Source organism: Mastomys coucha, unplaced genomic scaffold (genome assembly GCF_008632895.1).
Source record: "Mastomys coucha isolate ucsf_1 unplaced genomic scaffold, UCSF_Mcou_1 pScaffold3, whole genome shotgun sequence".
Classification (NCBI taxonomy): Eukaryota; Metazoa; Chordata; class Mammalia; order Rodentia; family Muridae; genus Mastomys; species Mastomys coucha.
In genome coordinates this window covers 64807351-64828611 of record NW_022196909.1, presented here as the reverse complement: position 1 = coordinate 64828611, position 21261 = coordinate 64807351, and the positions used below count along the sequence as shown (strand labels likewise).

General features: G+C 47.9%; 1 protein-coding gene across 3 annotated transcripts in view; it reads left to right on the top strand.

Moving 5' to 3' along the window:
* Positions 1 to 21261, top strand: part of Rftn1 (raftlin, lipid raft linker 1) — a 200699-nt gene that overhangs the window by 136166 nt on the left and 43272 nt on the right. For all 3 annotated transcript variants that reach the window (XM_031348247.1, XM_031348248.1, XM_031348249.1), the window contains exons 5-6: positions 2217 to 2607; positions 10404 to 10607. In XM_031348247.1, the coding sequence (XP_031204107.1) occupies positions 2217 to 2607; positions 10404 to 10607 (595 nt within the window). The remainder of the gene's footprint in view (positions 1 to 2216; positions 2608 to 10403; positions 10608 to 21261) is intronic.

The following is a 21261-nucleotide window of genomic DNA, read 5'->3' as shown; positions in this document are numbered from 1 at the left end:
CTCTCTCTCTCTCTCTTTCTCTCAGCTAGTGACGAGAGCTGCTCTACACTTACACTGCCACAAAGGTCTAAAACCCCAGAATGTAACAGAACAGAATGCAACAGTCCAGATCAAGTTGTGTTTCTTCCTGAGATTGTTCACCTCAGCTTTTGCTCATAGTAACAGAAAGCTGACTATCAGCCCAGGGCGCATGGCAGTCATGTGCAGATTAGTAAAGCTGACTATCAGCCCAGGGCGCATGGCAGACATGCGCAGATTTAAAGACCTGGGAGGCCCTGACTCTCAAGCCTGCTTTGGCCCAGGCCGGGCTGTGAACTCTGGCTCCCCACTTTGAACTTACAACTCTCACCCCTAGGACTCACCTAAAATGGAGACAATGATACACAGAACACAGTGTAAATGTCAGCACAGTGCCCAGCCCACAATAGGTGCACAGTCGGTCTACTATTACTAGTGCTTTGTGTCGTTTAGGCTAGGTTTCATAAAAAGATGGCAGGTACATCTGCAACTGGTGTAGATTTTGTGTTCAAGAATTTCTGTGTGGGAGAAAGATGACACAGTGTAACAGGGGATAATTGGTGAGAGAGGGCTGCAGAGGTCACTTCTCCAGTAGCCCCATGCTGGTACTTTTTGCTGATTCCTGATTATTCCTGAGCACTGCAGAAGCCTTGAGGGTTCCTGAGAACCACTTGGCAGTCAGAGACTAAGATTTCCAAGGCTCCAAGGCTCTCCTCCTTGCTCACTGGTCCCATGGCTTGAGCATCCTTGCCGGGAGCATCTCTGGAAGACCACCTCCTAGTTTCAGCTGATTTGCTTGGTTTCATTATGCTCTTACTTCCAGTTTTTCTTTCAGCGCCCTTCTTTCTAAATTCAACTGCCTGGGGTTGATGTCATGGAGAGCTCATATGTCACAAGATACCTTGTAGTTAGATGGCCATGTTCCTCTTCTGGGCTGAGGGAGTGAGAGGGAATAGCTTCTGGGCTCCTTGCCTGAGGTGGTATGTACCAGGGCTTGGGGATCGAAGGGCCTACCTAGTATTAGCTGAGGGTCAGGGATGGGTGCTCTGAGGGTACCATACTTCCTGCAGGCCTGAGGGCAGGCAGCACTGGGAAGGATGCCAATCACATTCTCCACCTAGGTCCTCTGCCTAAAGTACTGCCTACAAATGTGGGCTCTTGATCATGTGCTTACCACTCCGCAGTGAGGGCTTGCAGAGCAGCTCTGTTGAGTTTGTACTGTGTAGCCTCTTGAGCTGGAAGCAGGAGGTGGAGGAGAATAATATAAACTGTCACCATGCTAACTTCCTCCTTCAAATTCTTATTTATCTGAGCTTATTCTTTCAGTTCCTTTGTCCAGACTCAAAAAAAAAGAAAAGAAAAGAAAAGAAAAGAAACTAAAACATTCAGGGAGCTGCTCAGCTGTTAAAGTGGCCTTCCACAAAAGCCTGAGGGCCTGAGTTAGGATTCCCAGAACCCAAGTTAGAAAACAGAACATGACAACACATGCTGTAATCTACTGCTGGGTGCTGGGTAGAGACACGAGTGGGTCCCCTGCAGCTGTGGCTCTCTAGAGCTTATTGGTCAACCAGCCTAAACAAATAGATGAGTTCCATCGAGAGATTCTTTTTTAAAAATAAAGGTGGCAAGCAATCAAGGACAGACACTTCCTATTGCCTTCTGGTCTCTGTACTTAAGTGCACAGGTATGCATTTGTACACGCACACCAAAGAGAAAAGAAAAAGGAAAAGAAGGGGAAAAAAGACATTATGGCACTAAGGAAGCAGGCCCAGGAGGATGTGTAGTTCAAGGCAAGCTGAGGCTTCATAGTGATACTTTGTCTCAAAAATTATTTTTTAAAAAAAGAGAGAGAGATTGCTGAGCAGTAAAACTGTTCGCTGGTATTGTAGAGGGCCTGAGTTCAGATCTCAGCATCTCTGTCAGGCAGCTCATAACTGTGTGTAATATGGCATAGACACACACACACAAATGAGAGAGGGGGAGGGAGGGAGGGGAAGGAGGAAGAATGGAGGGAGTGAGAGAAAGAGAGAGGTCGTCAATAAATAACCATAGGCTTAAGTATTCAACGGTGAGGCCCACCAGGCCAGACTTGCCCCTTCAGGCCTCTGCAGCTTGTGTTGACACTGGGAATGCGCAGTGGTCTCAGTGCTTGGCTGTGTCCTATATACAAATTTTCCTTTGTCTCCTTTGTCTCCCAGGTGCAGGAGGCCGCAAGTCAGGGCTTGAAGTTTGTTAGTGTGGTGCCTCAGTACCAGTCCTCTGTGAGCTCAGCAAGCAGCAGGCGTTTCGTGCCTGTCGCCAACAGTGTTGAAGATGCCAGGGATGTGAAATACACCTTTGGGGACCATTCATCCTTGGAAAATGATACTCCAAAGGCTGCAGATATCGATGTTGCCACTGCAGGAGTGAACCGAAGACCAGAGCCCACCCCAGGATCCGCAGGAGAGGTGCCCAGTGCCCAGCAACCTGGCATTCCCTCTCCCTCAGAAGAGAACGAGGCTGGCAAGTTTCCACCGCGGGGTTTGAGGCCAGTACTGGATGGATCAGAGGGTGACCCCTCAAAGGGGCATGAAGAGCTGCCCTCCAGGAGTAAGTGTCAATGCCAGGAGTTCTGACCTGCTTAAACAGAGGCTAACAGCTTTTTAGTATTCCCAGGGCCTCTTAGGGAAAGGAAAGGAAATTAGTATGTAGACACAGCAGTACATCAAACAAGAGAAAGTTTGTCAAGTGGCTATCTGGGCTGCACAGCTGTTCACCCACTGCAGCTGTGGACCTTGTGGGATGAGCAGAGCCCAATGAAACTGACTTGCAGGGACTCCAAAGGTGGCTTCTAGACCACATAGTGTCATTCAGTGCTCCCAGGTTGCCAGGAACTTCTCTACCCTCACACCCGAGTGAACCACTTTCCAGTGAGCTTGGACATTCTGCTTCTGAATGTCTGCCTAAACAAGAGAGTGAGAAAGCCAGGAGGGCATACCACGCAAGAGTAGTGGTTCTGCCTGCTCAGATGGAAACATCTTGATTGCAAGAAGCACATAGAGTTGGCAGATGGGCATCATGGAGAAAACGCTTTATCACCACTGCGGATCTTCTCTCTGTCAGTGCTAATTCCCGTTTGCATTGATGATGTCACATAACAACCCACCCATAACAGACAACATTTATTAATACTAGACTCGGTATCATCTTGTAAAGGGGCCATCTCTCTATTCTCTATGCACTCTTATGATTCAGGTGAGCTCTCTTACCCCTTCTGGCTGGGAGCTGGCACCCCTGGCATAGGACTGCAGGTAGGGTTGACACACTACCCACGCCTCCTCTCTACTTGGTCTTTCTAGTGTAACAGAATGAAAAGACCTCCCGAAGCCTTCTGTAACTCTCATAGTCTCCTTTTCTTACTTTTGCCTGGAAATCACATCCATCGCGTGGGTCCTTTTGTTAGCAATGGGCCCTCTCTGGCTTTTGGAAGGTGACCACGAGTTGCCTGACAGTAGAATACCCACAAAGCCACATCAGGACATCTGTTTAGACCTTTCTGTATCGTGTTCCCAGTGACCATTTCTGTTGTGTATTAGCTAATGCTTGAGATTGGCCTCTTGCCACTGATACAGGTACTTGAAGAATAGGGGCAGTGAGTTGATTTTATTTTGTTTATTTATTTTTTGTTAAGTCAGTACCTCTTGAGAAGAAAGTTATAGGATGGTCAGATCTGAGATCTGTTAGCAAGGTTTCCCCGAAAGGGGCTGGAAGGCACTGCCTCAATTCTGAGATATAGTAGAGCTAGCCTTTATTCAAGACCTTTGAACTTTAGTTTAGAACTACTGATAGGATTTTTGACTTCACTGAGGTAGACTACTGTCTCACCTTGATAGTGGCTCAGGTTCAGATCTGGTGTGAGGGTCTGGGAAGCTCCATCTTGAGGCTGGGGTCTGAGCATGCTAAATTCTGAGAAGGAGGGTGATTGCAGAACCAAGTGGAAGATGAGGGCCCAGGTCAGGCATGAAACCCTGGAGGAAGGGTTAGCAGCCATGGGAGACAAGCAGTGCCATGGGGAAGAAACCAATGTCTGTGTACACCTTCTAGCTAGGTGGTAGTGTTGTTCAGATACATGCCCCTAACTTCCCCATGTGAGCCCCACTCAGGGCCCTGGCTATACACTGCTACCCCTCACAGAATCCTGACTTTTAAGAAGAAATGAGACAGTTAATCCCAAGTCTGTCAGAAGTGTGGAGCCTGTGTTCCAGAACTCACCTTTCTCCTATACCTCATGAAGGTTCACTTTCTGTGTTTGACCTTTAACCCTGAGAGGCCTTTCCTAGGACCCTTCCCAGATGTCCAATACCCTGTTTCTTGTCTGTGGCTCCTTGCCTCTCTCCATTGTCCAGGCTCTACTGTGGCTGAAGATCAGAACCAAGCCCTCCTGTAATGCCCAGAGCACTCTCCTCCTCTCTCCAGCTTTTTAAAGTCAGTTGGTAGACACACGTTACTAGTGGAGGGCCTTGGTCTAGTATTCCCCGGGTGTTATGTCCATTCCCCTCACCACAACTTTGACAGGAGATGCTACTGTGGTTTCCAGCTCACTGATAAGGAAAGTTCTCTTCCTGAAGGCTGGACATCCAAGGATCCCGTCTGTACAGGTCAAAGTCCTTATCTGACCCCAGCTTCTCTCCTGAGCCTTTCCCTAGGGAGTTTACTGCTTCCTTCCCTGGGGTGTCTGTTCACGGCCCTGCCCTGAAAAGCACTCCCAGGGCACCCAGCCGCAGCTTCACCATCCCATGCCCTGCTCGGCTGGCTGGCTGCGTGCCTTTCTCTCAGCCCATCCCCAGCCCCCTAAGGAGGCTGAAATGTTTAAGACTCTTTCTGCAATCACAGCGAGACCATTTAAAAAGATTCCGGAGGTGGCCTCCATTCTTGCACCGCTCTTCCTCTGTTGGTTTGTTTTTTAATGTAGGAAGCAACTAGCAGTGGATCCAGTCAGGGTCAGTTCACAGTGGTCTTTCAGGAACTACAGGGAACATGACTGGCTGACCCCGCCCCTTCATTGTGGTGCAGGTGTTACACCCTTCTCCATCTTGTTCATTAGTTGGATTTCTGTTGATAGGAGGTCACTGTGAGATACACCCCAGTACCCCTTACAATACCCTTGATCAAGAAGCAAAAAAACACTTGGGTGTGCAAGCCAGAGCAGGGGTGTGGTGCCAGGCAGTCAGATTTGAGGCCTGGAGCTTTTGTGCTGTGTGTTTTTCTCCCTAGAGCCCATGGAGGCAGATAGACCTTGTCACCCTGCCTCCTCCACCTGAGCCACTTGCTGCCATATCTCCAGGCTCCCACTGAGTCCACGAACAAATGTCCCCAACCACAGCCACCAGTAAGTTAACCTTTTACTAGATGGGGGCATGAGCCCAGGGTCTGAGAGGATTGAGAGACCCCAGGCTCTGCCCCCTCACTGTCAGGGATTCTGAGAGATACACCTGAAGCTCCTGTGGAAGTTGAGAGTGTCAGGTATGGTGGGAGGTCATGCCCGCCTGAGGTGCCTGTGCCTGGGTCTGCTGTGTGCTCGCGAGCTGATTACCGTGTCAGGTGGCCTCACGCTGGCTCAGAGGTGTCCTGTGCTGGCACCGTGCCTGTGAAAAGTGTGCAGCCTTCCACAGCTGTGTCCAGGGATTTGGTGGACCTCCCCTTCAGTGTGCCAGCAACCCTGCCTTATGGAAGTCGCTCATTTCAGTTCCCCCTGCTCATGACTTGAGCAGCTTGCAGTCCCCACCCAGCTATGCCTGACTCTCCAACTCCACGGTCTGCCCCAAATCTGGCTTATGATGCCCACAACTCAGATTCAATTCTCAGTTCTGTTTCCTCCAAACCACAGCTCTCCTTGGACACTGAAACCCAGCCATCCCTGTGGCTCGTTCACAAGTTCCAGCTGTCTGGTTCCATAGATGCAGACAAGCTGCGGGCTTCCATCTGCACTATAGCTTAGCTCAGGCCCAGGCGTGGCACTCGGAGCAGCATACCTTTCCCCTGCCTGCTTGCGTATAGCAAGGACCATCAGCCAAGCCATGCTTGGCCAGTTCCAGCTCGGGTCTCCATGTTCTCTGTTTATCCTGCTCATGTCCATCACAAACATGTGAGGCACCCACTGCGGTACAGGGACCTTGGAAGGCATAAGAGTTCCAAATGAAATGTGGCAAGGCCCCATGTCACGGGCAGCACAAGAAGACAATCTGGTGCTCTTTGACTGCTCTACCAGCCTAGTCCTTTAGCCATTCTCACAAACAATGCCTTCCTCTGGGACTTTCCCACATCTGGAAAAAGCTTCCAGCTAGGGTCATGTTAGAGTTATAGAGCAACAGAGAACATTTAAACAAGCCTGGGGCTCTTCAGAATCCTTCGTCCCTGCTCACCTATGAACTGTGTTGGAGTTCGGGGGACATGAGAGCCTCCAAACACATGGTTTGGGGGTAGTTTCTCTTGGGTGGTATCCCTATGAGTGGAGCTGACTGAAGGGTTGTGTGAGATCAGGCCTCTCCTGGTATCCCATCACTGATGATTCTTCTGTGGCTCTTCAGATGGCATTCTCCTTTCCTTCCTGAAACACGTACTTTTGTTTCCGGTTGCGGCCTTGCCTGCTGGGGAGATGGAGCCTGGAAAGCGTAGGTGTTCCTGCATTACCTGTCTGTCCCCCCCCCCCCTCCATTTCGGCCTTACTTATTTTCTGTTGTGAATGCTTTCAGGAGAGTGGCACTTATTCTTACTGCACTGTGAGTGAAGATGGTCTTCTGTGTGTTCAAGTGCTACCAGCTGTGGCCATGACCGAATTCCCTCTTCTTCCAATGCAGCGGTTCAGAGCAATTACTCCTGTTGCATTTGTGCCTAACTGTAATGGGCTATAGGGCATTGTGCTGTGGACCAAACCGTGGACAGCCCTGGCAGGGAGTACTTCAGGAGTGACTTTTGTCTAAGTAGATGGGCACCTCAGTTGTCTTGTCCTTAGTGGATGCATCTGAGGTGACATTGTCCCAGTGGACCTGCGTCCCTGACGGGGCCACAGCTGCCCTGTGGTAACTGCACATTAACATGGCTATCGTTTGCTTCATCTCCTCATTTCTATCCCTACTCGCTATCTCTCTTTTCAGCATTATCTCTTGTTCTGTAGGCACTGCAGAATGTTCTATGATAGCCATAATTTTGGTTTCAAATGGGTGAGTTTATTAAGTATGCAGCACACCAAAGTAAAAGCATAAACAGCGAGTAGATGCTAGGTAAGTGGATGGATAAGTAGATGCTAGGTAAGTGGGTGGATAAGTAGGCACGTAACAGACAGACAACAAAACATCGTAAAGCCAGGTACTTAAACCGTCAACAGAAATTGGTGGAGGAAGTTAAGGCAGGAAGGCAGAATTCCGACTGAGCTTCTCTCCACAGATCAGCTTCCCATGGCTGAACTGGCTCCTCATCCCTGTCTGTTGATAAAAGTTTGCATCTGGTTGTTCTCCAAGGACAGTGTTTCACTCTCCAGCGTTATTGCTGCTCTGTCCTCCCTGTCATGGAGTTGGCAGGAAAGCCCCCTCCTAGACACCTCTTCCTGGAGGGCACTGAGACAAACATGCTTGGGTTTGAACTGGGGGCAGGCAGATTCAGCTTGCCAGTGAGCTCAGAGAACAAGATGGCTGACCCATATGACGTGTGTTACAGTAGTGTCCAGTGCCCGTGTGGGAAAGCTTGGAGGGTCTACTTTGAAGGATCCAAGGACACAGCAGATCAGACTCCCCTCCTTCCTGGATGCTTTTACTGAACTTGAGGAACCTAGGACAGAAGATGCCGCATCGCCAGCCAGCCCTAGCCTCAGTCGCTGGCTTCTTTCTTCACCTCACACATTTTCCTGTGGCACCCCATTTTCATCGTCTGGTGATTGGATCTGCATGCACCAGGGCCTAATTTCTTGTTTGAAATCTTTTCTGTGGTAGATACAGCATCTTGGGTCAAGTAGGTAGACTGAAAGGGAAGTTGGGTTGGGGCTAATAACCGAGCAGCATTTGCTGGATACGATTCAGGTGGAAGTTTCTAAAGACAGACACTGGTTCTGTTGGATGGAATAGCTTGATGAAACTAAACTCCCTGTCAGTTCGGCTGTTAGTAGCAGCAGGTCTCATGACTCAGGGACTTCACTGATGCTTAACCAGATGGGGCTGGGAGATCCTGTGTTCTAGAATGCAGCTCCTACATGAGAGCCTCTTCAGGGCTCTGAGGATGAACCTGATTGTCACTGTAACCAAATGACCCAGTACAGCAAGCAGGGATGGTTTATATGGTGGAAGCAAAGGAAGGAAGCAAACTCTCTTTTGAAATCCTTTCGTTTTAATAAAGGAAACTGAGCCAGTTTTTTAAAATATCAGGCTGGGCGGTGGTGGCGCACGCCTTTATCCCAGCACTTGGGAGACAGAGGCAGGCAGATTTCTGAGTTTGAGGCCAGCCTGGTCTACAGAGTGAGTTCCAGGACAGCCAGGTCTACACAGAGAAACCCTGTCTCGAAAAACCAAAAAAAAAAAAAAAAAAAAAAAAAAAAAAAAAAAAAATCAATGTATGTGGAGTTGGCTCCCTAGATAAGAGGGCTTGCTGTGTATATGTGTGGGCTTGAGTGTGAATCCCCAGAACCCAGGTAAAAAGCCAGGTACAGCTACACAGGCCTGTAAACCAGGTACAGCTACACAGGCCTGTAAACCAGTTATTGAGGGGTGGAGACAGGAGAAGCTGAGAATTCACTGGTCATCCAGTCTAGCCTGAGTGGCAAGCTTAGTGAGAGGCTGACTCTCAAGGCAAGAGACAGAAAGCAACAAATGAGATATGTAAGGTCGTGTGTGTGTGTGTGTGTGTGTGTGTGTGTGCAACAAATGAGATATGTAAGGTCGTGTGTGTATGTGTGTGTGTGCAACAAGTGAGATATGTAAGGTCGTGTGTGTGTGTGTGTGTGTGTGTGTGTGTGCAACAAGTGAGATATGTAAGGTCGTGTGTGTGTGTGTGTGTGTGTGTGTGTGCAACAAATGAGATATGTAAGGTCGTGTGTGTGTGTGTGTGTGTGTGTGTGTGTGTGTGTGCTAGTGCTCTCATCCTCTCTAGTAAGAAAGTGACCACAAACACACACACACACATACACACACACACACATGCATATCCCAGCTAATACTTAGGTAACATCCAAATGGCCCAATCCTGAAATCTGGGAGCCTACATCCCAGAGTTTAAGTGCAGGTGTGGGCCCATGTCCAGAACACATGTATAATTTGTGCTTCGCCCTAATGCCAGCCATTGTGTATGACCTTTAAGTTTTCTGTTTGAAAGATGGTGGGGATTTCCTTATCACTTCAATGGCATTTTGGCAGCCAGTGCATATTCCTAACCAGACTGCACAAGCAAAGCTTTCCAAGCTGGGCCAGCTTTGATAGCTTGACTAAACGAATGGTGAAAAAACACACTCTATAGTGTATATTGAAATTCCAGGTATTTGCTCCTGGCAGTGGTTCCCGCTAACCATGGCTGGCAGCATAAACAGCAGATGCGAGTCAGCGGTGGACTGCTGGGGATTATTGATTTCTGGGCTATAAATGAAAGAGTGGAGAGCTCCCAGCTTCACACCCAGGGCCCGCCTGGCTGATTGAGCTGACCTACTACTCCGAGCAGGAACCCCCATTTACAGGAACATATTTATTTTTACATATCAATGTACTTGATGTACTTGATTGAGTATTATGGGTTTGGCCCCAGGAAACTCTCCTGCAGTTTATAAATAGCAAATTCAGGGATGTAAAAAGGTTCCTGGAATTAGAGAAGTGGTTTTTTTCTTTTTTATGAATCTCTCCCACCACCCCTTTTATGACTAAGTTCTACATTTACTCCACAAACACTCATTTCTTACTTATTTCTAGAAATACACTTCTTCCAGATGCTTAACAATGTAAATTAATTCCAAATTATCTATTATATTTCAGATTCAAAACCTAGTTCCAGCTAAGGATGTAGAATATTTGCCTGACATGCATGAATTAGGTTCCGATTCCAGAACCATGTAAGCTGGGTATGGTAACATATCCCCGGAATTCAGGTTCATCCTTGACTGTATAGCAGGTTTGAGTCCAGCCTGGAGGGCATGAGACCTTGTCTCAAAACAAAACACCAGCAGTCTCCATCCAAAGCACAGGCTCTGGGACCTACTCCCTGAAAGCAAGCTCAGAAAGTTATGGCTGAACTTGGAGATTTATTATCTGGCAAGAGTGTAGCCTCAGGGATTCAATGCTGATGCCATTCTCCGGCTCCAGGGAGAATCCACTGAACCCAGTTTAGCAAATTGATGAGCTAACCCCCCCCTCCATCCTTTTTATGAATCCCAACAGAGATGGAGATCTTCGCCTTTTTCAACAGACCGAAGAGCCAGCAGAAATGTCGACAGTATTACCCCGTCACCATCCCCCTCCAGGTCTCCAAGAACGGCCATACAGTGAGCAGTCTGGACGCCAGCTGGCTGGAGCACATGAGTGACCATTTCCGGAAAGGCGGTGTGCTGGTGAACGCTGTCTTCCAGCTTGGCATGGCCAATGGTATGGAATGCTTTACCACTTTTCTTGTTCCTGTGATCTTGGCTCTTCTTTCCAGCCTCCTCCACCAGAAAGCCATATAGTCGATAGACACACAGCACATGATTTCTAATTAGCATATCTCTGGGAAGATCTCATGAAGGCTAGACCCTCTGTAGTGACCCTGTCTTCTTGGATGAAGCTTGGAGGCTTTTAAGAAGGCGACTCTCTGGGACTGTTAATTCCTCCCCCCCTTTAGATGCCACCTGTCTGTACACACTCTTGCAGTCTGAAGCAGCAGCAGCACCCTGGAACTGACAGCTGGAAAGGGTGGCAGCACTCGGCTCTAGTGTGCTGCTGGGACACCAGGTCCTGCACTTCTGCCTTAGAAGGGGCTCACCTCTAAGGCCTTGCTTCCTGATGTATGCTACTGATGCCAGCTTTTGAGGCAGAAGGAAAGTCTGCCCACAGTGGGGAACGTTTTTTGAGCCAAGAAAGGAGTTGGGGTAACATGTTGGTGAGTTGAGTCAACTTCGAAGACAAAAAAGCAGTTTAGGGTGCGGGGCTGGTGTACCAGCTTGGGCAGGGGTGCGAGTCAACCAGAAGCCTTAGGAAGTGAGGTGTTACACAGACCTGTGGACCCCAGCAGAGCCTGACAAGGCATCGACGGCAGGGTTGGTGATGTGCAGCTTCTCAGGCAGGAGCGGAGCTAGGAGTGGAATTCGTGCAGGGCCAAGTCAGCCGCCTCAGAGCAGAGATCCTGTTCTGAATGTGTAGGCTCCGGATGATTTACAGCCTGCAATGATGACGAAGCAGACAGGTCTCAATTTGAGCTGCAAGGTCTGTGTTTGCTTCTGTTTGACTGACACACACAGTCAGTGGGTCATTAGAGCAGCAGCAGGCATGATGAGCGGTGAATAGCATGGAATGCCTGAGCTCCCGAGAGAAGCGTGTAGGACAGTGCTGGCCAGTAGAACATGCTGTGATGGTAGAATGCTCTGGATTGTGCTATCCCATAGCCACCAGCCATCTTGGACCCCCTTGACTTAGAAACCAAAGTTTACAGTTCATTTCACTTTTGTCATCTGAATAGCTCCGTGTGGTGGACTTGAGAGTGCAGCTCTAGAGGACACATGTAGTTAATTTTCAGTCTCCAGCGGCAGATCAAGCAACTCCTTGATGCACCAGGAAGCCCCCTCTGGGTGGCTCCACTGTCCTCAGAAGCAGGGGCTGCCATGGGCTGTTTGGAGGCGCACCATAAAGCACCAAGCAGGGGGGACTTGAGTAGGCGTTTCCAGTCCACATCATCAGTATTGGTCATGCCAGGGAGGACCCCATCAACTCCTGCGTCTCTAGGGACACTGGCAATAGCTGTTCCTTTTCTATTGTCTAGGTAGCCAGCCAAGGTTTTACCTTTCTCCTGAGCAAACTGATCGTACTAACACCTAAAAAATGAACAGCTCTTAGTAGCTACTCAGGAGGCTACTGGGCAATTGTCTCTCTCCTTTGAGCAAAATTGGAGCATCAGAAAGGATGCCTTTGGCTCCATTATCTGAGCCCAAGAGACAGTGCCATGTAAGCTCCCAAAACACTGGTCCTGTCTTCACGATAGCTTAAAGATCTAGGCAGAGCCAACCTCCGGGACCCCTCACTCCCCTCTCCAACCCTGCACACAAAGCACAGAGATGTGCTGGGCCTTCACACTGGCCCACAAGGGTCAATGCTGTCACAGCCACCCCTGGCTTTGGGTACAGCAGAGTAGTGTTTCATCTTTAAGGACAAATTGTGAAATGTCTCCTGTGACCACAGTCTCTGCAGCAGTGACTCCCATACCTCTGCAGTGGAGGCTCTGTGCAGGCAGAGCTCTGAAAGCCGGGGGACAGAGCTCACTGGAGCAGACCTCAGAACTGGTGCTGTAACTAAGGCTCTCTGCTGCAGAGGGGGTCAGCGTAACCTTAGTGGCAAGGGTGGGTCTGCTCTGAGCAAGCTGATGGTTCCCACCGGCCAGGGAAGCAGCAGGCACCTGACCTGTTCCCAGAATTGAAAAGAAAAGACATGCAGAGAGTTCTTGCTGATAGCCTGGGTGGGGGGCGCGGGGAGTCTGCCTATCGTGACTTTTAAATGGGCACTCACTCCTCCTCAGAAGGATTCTCCACAGAGATACAGTAGGAGAACTTTGTCCTGCAAAGAAGGTAAGGCCTCAGTCCAAGACACATAGTCAGACTCCAGCGTCCATTTTTACCTTCCCAGAATGTAGAAGGTGGCCCTGCTTCCAAATTTAGCTCCTTTGTAAGACTACCCAGTGCTCCAAATTCCATGTCAAAATTTACATTCCTGTCCTGGGTTGTTGTTGTTGTTGTTGTTTAATTAATTCCCAAATGGGCATGTTACCAACTAGGAGTCTTGATTGGGTGCATTTTCTGGACCAGTTAAAGAATTAAAAGGCAGGAATTTAAAGGCACAACAGGTAGATGCAGGAAAAAATTGCAGATGGATTAACTTTAAGGGGGTGGGCTTTTTATTAGAGATGAAGCAACACATGCAAAGAGTGAAGCACACAGGAAGACCCTCTTGCCAGAGCAGAAGGGATACTCTGGGCTCGGGGTTCGATGTCTTTGAGATGTCCCCATCCCCTAAGTTAAGATTGATGATCTTGAACAAAGACAGGGAAGCTGATAGGCCAACAGCTTGGAGGTAGGAGTGGCCAGATGGGGCCTTGAACTTCTCAAACTGGTCAGGGGGCCAGCTAGGTAGCTGCTAGGCCTTTATGTCAGGTCAGGAGTTCAGGGAAGAGGAAAATTTGCCGTCTTTATTATCTGTTTAGGCCCGGTCCCTATCTGTCTAACTCCAAGGCCCTCAGGCGCATGGCACAGGAGAGAAACATGAGGACGATGGCTGGTTAGGTTACTGCCGCAGCCTCTCCCCAAGTCACGTGCCCTGACGTCTTCTCCTCCCCACGCTGTCCTTTCCCTTGCCTACCCTGTCTGCCAGTACTCCCTGGGTTTCAAAGATATCTGTACAGCTGATTGCTGGAGCAGAGTCTGGCCCAGCGATGCGCTGGCCAAGTGCTAGAAGGGAACGCAGCTTCATGTCCACCAGAGGACTTCCTACGGTGACTGTTCTACAGTACTTCCTGTGGGGTTTCCGCCGGTTTCTCTAGCAACTGTTTTCTGTAAATTTGAAGATCGTTCTACAGGTTATCCAAATGAAGACTTGAATAGAATGTATTGTAGATGACACAGTCTGTCCATTTGTACATTGCATTACATGCCCCCCCCCTTTTTTTTGAGACAGGGTTTCTCTGTGTAGCCCTGACTGTCCTGGAACTCACTCTGTAGAGCAGACTGGCCTCAGACTCAGAAATCTGCCTGCCTCTGCCTCCCAAGTGCTGGGATTAAAGGTGTGTGCCACCACTGTCCAATGCTATGGGTCATCTTAACTAGGTGTGTCTTTATTCCTGACCCCCCCCCTTTAAACAATTTATTTTATGTGTATTAATGGTTGGCTGAATGTTTGTATGTATACCATATTTATATCTGGTACTTATGGAAGCTAGAAGAGGGCAAAGGATTACCTGGAATTGGAGTTACAGATGGTTGTGAGCTACCATGTGGGAGCTTCCAAATTCAGCTCCTTTGTAAGACTACCCGGTGCTCCTAATAGCTCAGCCATCTTTCTGGCCCCTATTTCTGCTCTTTTGAGTAAATAAATCATCCTGAGGCTCCTTGATACCTCTGCTGCACCCTATTCTGTGGTAGCCAGGGTCTCTGGAAGAACTGATTTTCAGCAGGTTTGCTGGATATCGTTGGTCGGTGATACTGGATTTCTCACTGTGCCTGAACTGGGACTGTGGTCCTAGAAGATAACTGAAGAGCTGCTGCTTTTCAGTGTCTGGAGTCCTGAAGACATTGAGTTAAATGCAGGCTGCAGCAGTAGGATGGATAAACTTGCCAGTGAGGGTAAGGACTAGCAGGCAGAAGGCAAATGGGATGCCACCAGAAAGGAAAGCCGGGTTTTAGGGTCCCTCGTCCTGATTCAAATAATCAGCTTAATAAAATGTCTCATTGGATATGCTCAGCAGCAGGGTTTTAGCCAATCCTACCTGTTAAGTTGTTGACCAAGATTAGCCATCACAAACAGACAGATAGACAAAACCAGGCGTGGTGGCACGAGCCTTTAAGCTCAGCACTCAGGCAGTTCCCTGAGTTTGAGCCTAGCCTGATTTACAGAGACAATTCGAAAATAGCTAGGGCTACACAGAGAAGCTGTCTCAAACAAACAAACAAATTAGCCACACAGTCAAAGCCATGGTGGGTTCTTACGCCACCTTTTCAGATACCAAGTTGATCCAGTCGTCTGAGGCAGGCAGGCTACACATGTGAGAAATGTGTACACTGCCTTAGACAGCTCTCCATCACTCTCCCAATTCCTCCAGTAACCATTATGAACGGGAAGGGTCTGTTGATGCTTGTGATTTCAGAGGCCTCAGCTGATGGTTGACCAGCTCTGGGGGTTTGAGCTGTGGTGAGGGATCATGGCAGAGGTCATGACCTAGGAAAACTACCCACCTCATGCAGCTTGGAAGGTCTGGGGACAAGGTTGGCACTAACCAGCATGCCCTTACCTCCAGTTAGGCTCTACCTCTTCAGTCCCCCACCACCTCCCATAGATGCCATCCTATGAGTTGATCAGTGGATCAATAGATGAAGCCTCAGCTTTTGGGACCCAGTTGCTTAACAAAAGCCCCACCAGCTGTCAGTCAGACCATCAACACATGAGGCTTCCAGGGACATTTCACATCCAAACTATAATATATGTATTTCAAATAAGATGTCTATGTGTTCATACAGGTATCTTGTAAACACACAGGGCTGGCACCTCTCCCCTTTTTTTAAGTATCTTTTTTTATATTTTTATATTTTTATATATATTTTTAGAACCTGATGCTCCAAAGCAGAGGGAATGTGGTGCAGTTGTAGCCCAGGATCTTGTGAGCCTAATCCATTGCCTGATCCTGTTTCCTTAGACAACATTTGACTCCCTGGAGTGGCTCAGTAAATACTTCCTTATGCTGGAATTGAACTACATTTCATATATAGTTGGCCTTGCCAATATACATAAACATGTACAGATCATTTAATTTAAAAAACAAGATTTATTTTAAGTTTTGTGTGTGTGTGTGTGTGTGTGTTTGTGTGTGTGTGTGTGTGTGTGTGTGCTCGCGCGTGCACCTGCAGAGGACAGATAGAGGCATCAGATCCCCTGGAGCTGGAGTTGCAGATGGTTGTGAGCCACTTGATGTGCATACTGGGGACTAAACTCAGGTCCCCTGGAAAAGTGTGAATTGATTTAATTGCTTAGCCATCTCTCTGCCCTTCATTTAACTTTTGTGGCCTTCCTCCTCTCTACACTGATCAAGAGTGATGATTGACTCCTTGTGGGAGGATTGAGTGGGAAACTGTGGTCTATGTTTAACAGGATGCCTCACACTCAGTTTTTCTTCCTTTGGTGATGATTAATCTCAATTGTCAGTTTGATGATATCTGGAAATGCCTGGGAGAGATGTCTGTGGGCATGCTTGTGGGAGATTGCTGTGATTAAGCTAATGGAGGTGGGGATGCCTATCCATTGGGGATGACACGATCCAGTGGGTTGAGATCCTTCCGAGACTGTGCAGAACAGAGAGAAAGTGAGCTGAGCATTGCTGAGGATACAGTCAGCGTGAGCATCTGCCTCAAGCCCTGGCCATGACTTCCTCCCATGATAGACTGTAACCTTGAACCTTAAGGCAAACAAGCCCTCCCTCTCCTTAGGGTGCTTTGGCTGGGGTGTTTCATCACTATGGCACTGATTAAGACACATCCTTACCTGGTCTGTTAGGCATTGCACTTGCAGGCTAGTCCCTGTGGACAGAAGGGGAGTGAACCTTTACTGGCCCTCTGAATAAGAATGTAGGGAGGTAGCAGGCCCAGGTCACAGAGAAGGCTGGGGTGAGGGTAGGGGAGGTAAGAGAAGGCAGCAGTGGTGATCTGGGGGTGGTTCAACAGTGTTTATATTCGAAGGAGATCACATGACAGCCTAAGTACCCGTGCAGATATGGTTATTGAGTTAGAGAGAGAGGCCATGCCTGGAGTCAACAGAAATCAACATAAAGGAGAAAATGGGGGCCCTCTGAAAGTGGACAGTTGAGTCTTACCTGAGATTGTTCAAAGATCAGAGTTTATAAACCTGCAAAGGTTAGACTTGCTGAAGCGACCACCTGTCCAGCTGTGCATGTCCCAAATACTTTACAGCCGAAAACCACAGTCTGATCTTGGATGCGCACTTGACGTGCATGTCTACACTTGGATGTGCATGTCTACAGAAGAGCATTGCACATAGGCTTTTCCTCTAGAGATGGTGGATGGCGGATCTTTTCCCATGTCCTTCTTGCAGATCACAAGCTTGTAACGTTATGGTGGCCTTTTGCCAAAAGGTCGGCATCATCAAGTATTTATGCAGTACCCGGGCACATAGCTTTCGTGCAGTGTTGGAAAGCATCTTAGTAAAAGACACAGTGAGGATAGAATGCATTCCACAGCATGGAGGATGTCCACCTGTCTCCATCAGGAGGCTTCAGTCTGAAGTGGTCCTGCTTACACCAGGGCTGACATGCATCGCAGGGAGGCTGAGCGGTGATAGAGGGGAGACAAGTCCATCAAAACAATGGCTCCTTAAAGACCAGCCGTCTGTCCTCCAGGCTTCACCGACGTTCTCTGCCTGCCGTTACAGATGACCAGGTTTTGACAGCTATTCTGAACTGGCTTTGTTGTAGACAAGTAGGTGATTCAGCCTTCTATACTCAGGAGAACAAGGTAGAGCAGCAGGCATGGGGGAAGGGAAGGAGGCACACAGTGGCTGGGCAGTGGGGTGGGGAATGGGGCACACAGGTGGGGGGGAGCATCTGGAGGCGCCTGTTCATCCCTTCCACCTTGGGGTTCCAATTCTGCTGTACTGTTGATAGATTAAAGACCACCATACGCTGAATTGGGCATTTTAGTTCTTACTGCTCAGTATGTGCATTTAAAGGGGGGGGGGGGGTTTCCACTGAGGAGATAGAGCCAGTGGCCTTGGAAAGTGGGTTGGCTGGCATCCTTTAGTATCCACAGGGTTTGGTTCAGGGAACTCCTCAAATACTCAGATCCGCAGATGCTCATGTGTCCTGACTACCTATATCCCCCTGTGTACTTTAAATCACCTCAGGATGACTTATAATATTTAATACTGTGTCCATGCAGGGTAAGTGGTTTACTATACCGTATGGCTTAGGAAATAATGGCAGAAAAGGATGTGCTTTTGTTCAACACAGATTTTTTTTTTTGTCTACTTTTGGTTGACTACACAGAAATGGACCCTGGAGAGGCAAAGAGATACTTCTGACATTTCGTAGAAGTCTAGAGAAACTGAGTACTGTTCTGTACAGTTTTGGAGGAACTACCGTGTCTCTGCCAGCATTGAACACTCATACATCAGGAATGAGGAAGCTTGTCTTAAGCAGCATGGGTGCTTCTTCTGTGGCAGGGTCTCTCCCTGGAGTGTTGCTGAGAACTTAAAGTTGAGCTGGACCTTGGGCCATACCTTCTCCTCGGGCCCCCGGGGACCTGGGAGGCTGTTCAGCTGCAGAACGCTTCTCCCTGGTTATCTGTGTTAAACGTCCTTTGGAGGTCCACAAGCTAACACTCAGGGATGACCTCTGAAAGCTAGGCCTTTGCTGAGGGGGTGCTCATGGTAGACTCCCGACTGGGGAATGCGTAGGTGTTGGTGCACTCATGGGGGACTTAATGAAAGGAGTGTGGGCAGAGCTCCTGGTGCTCCAAGAATTGTTCCCATAATCATCACTCAGTTGGGATGTTCGAGCATCTTTATCATCCATGACAAGGACTAACCCCAAGCTGAGCAAGCACAGTGGTCTCATACACTTCATCTAGGTTGAACATTGTTAACCAGTTAGCCATTGCCACAGCAATGCCCTTTAACAAACCATTTCCAAGTTCATTGGCTGCACTGGGGCAGCTGTTTCATGGGTGTTTCATCTTCCTGGACCCAACTGGCTACCTGAGGCGTGTCCTTTCAGATTGGTAACAGAGACATAAGTGTTCCAATTCAACCACACACGTGGTTTCCAGCTCTGCAGCTCACCTGCTATTAAATCTTTGCCTGAGCCACTTGAAGACGTCTCCTCGCTGCTCTTTTCCCAGCTGAGCCCCAGGTCTCTTCTTAGGATTCTACTACAGTTCATCTGTCATTGAATGTCCGCCCCCAACTCTGAATTTGCATACAGGCTGTCCCCTTTCTGCCAGGAACTCTCAAACCCTATAGATTCATGCTATAGATGACTTGCTTGCTTAGTGTGTTCATGTATGTCTTAAATAAAATACCAGACTAGGCATCCTAAGGTTTATTGGTTCACCATGCCAGATTCTAGTCCATCTTAGCCAGGGCGTCAAGATGGAGGGAACTCAGAGCAGGTTCACATCACACACAGCCACAGGCAGATTTAGTGCATGCCTGTGCCAATTCCAAATCACTGCAGTCTCTATGCTTCGGGATTCCCTGCGTAGGAAATAAGGCCACCCACAGTATGCACCTGTTCTCTTCTCAAAGTAATCAAGTTACCACCCTAACACCCACAGGCCAAGCTGACCTAGACAGCCCCTGACTGACACTGTGGGATGATGTCAAGTGTGCAGAGCTAGCCTCCGTAATGTCTCTACTAGACCAGGGAGCCCTCGTTTGTTTCAGCACCCCTTTGGTAAACAGCCATCTCCATGGCCCCCACCTTCACTCCCTCACCCCATTTATTTACATTTCTGCTGCTGAACCTCTCCCCTCTCTGCCTGGTAAGCTCTAATGTTGCAGGGACTGTGTTCTGCTCACCCGTTCTCCAGAGCATGGCTGGATGTCAGAGTGGAGGAGGGGTGGGGCGGGTCCTGTGGGGTGAGCGCAGGGCTACCACTTGTCCTTCTGAAGTCCAGGCTTTCATTTCTAGGAGTCACTCAGGACAGTCAGCTTTGTTGTGTTGTACCTCCGTTTTTTCTAAAACTCTGAGCATAGTTCAGGAGACACATAGAAGACGAGGGAAATTGTGTTTCTTGTATTATCTGTTTACCCATTTCCCCTTTTATTAATTTTGCAACAAGACTGAAAATAAAATTTTAATTATACTTAATTCCACCACTCATCACCACTTTTGATTTTTTTCCTCAAAGTTTATTAATCTCAATGTTTCTCATTAAAAAAAAAAAAAAAACAGCAAAATGCAACTTGGGACTGGAGCAAGGGCTCAGCAGTTAGGAGCAGTTGCTGTTCTACCCTGAGAGTCTGTAACTCTCACACCCACGTCAGCAACGCCCAGTGCCTGTCACTCAGACCCCACATCTCCTGTGCTTACTCACACACATAAATGCACACACAGACACACAAATAATTTTTAAAATTCACAGTTGGCCCAAATGACACTTTTGTGTCTGTATTTTTTTCCCCACAATATTGTTTCTTAAATATTCTCTGATTATATTCCCATGGTATGTTTTTTTTAGGATAATATAGAATTTGATCATTTAACTATTTTCTATGACTGTTTAGATTATGTAGTGGTGTGTGTGTGTGTGTGTGTGTGTGTGTGTATGCCTGCATATGGGGGGAGTATGTGCAGGTGACTGACTTACTTCAGGGGTCTGCCTCCACCACTGTGCCGTCTTTTTTGAACCAGTCTCTTAACAGAACCTGACCTTGCTAGGCTGGCTAGGCTGGCTGCACAGCAAGACCTCCAGGACCCACTGATACTTTTCAATGACTGTTTGAGAAGAACATCTTGTAATAAGAAAAATCACAATCATGATAATTTTCTTTGTTACCAGAAAGGGAAGGGAGACAAACCAGAAAGCCTTAGACTCTCTCTGACATTCATGGAAGTGCCAGTGTTTGCTAGAAGTCTCAAAGAAAAGGACTCAACCCACTCAACAAAGAAAACTGTCAACACACAGCAATCTACAGCTTTATGTTTGCTACAAATAAAATCAAAAAGTCAGCAACAGGAGAAAGTTATTTTGAACAACAAAAATAAATAAAGGGTTGAACTTACTATTTATCTATAAATTTTTTCTCGATACCTAAAACCTCTAAAATCTCAATAGAAATGAGCAGAGAACCCAGAGAACCCAAACTGGATGTTAATACTCCATGGCTGGTAAATGTTGAAAAAAAAAATCAGTTTCTTTTGTTTATCAAATTGGCAAATTTTAAGAAAAAAATGGTCAGTGCCTGCAGAGGTACAAGGGTGGAGGAACTCTGGGAGTGTTTAGAGAAGTTTTATCTGCACGGCTTAGAGAGCAATTTAACCAAGTCTGAAGCGCCTATCCCAGAAAGCCCAGCTTTCAGACACGCTCCCAGCTTGTTTCTTTAGTCTTGAATTAACAGTGATCAAAGTCCATCAAGAGTATTTATCTGTAAGCATTATTTATAAAACATTTTTTAAAAAAATACTAAACTGATGTGCTAGAGAAAGTTTTATGGGCAAAGCTTTTGCTTTGCAAACATGGAGACCTGAGTTCAGAATCCCAAAATATCTGTGAAAGCTGGGTGGTGTGTGCGTGTGAGCCCACAGAGTAGTGTGTGTGTGAGCCCCCAGGGGAGGTGG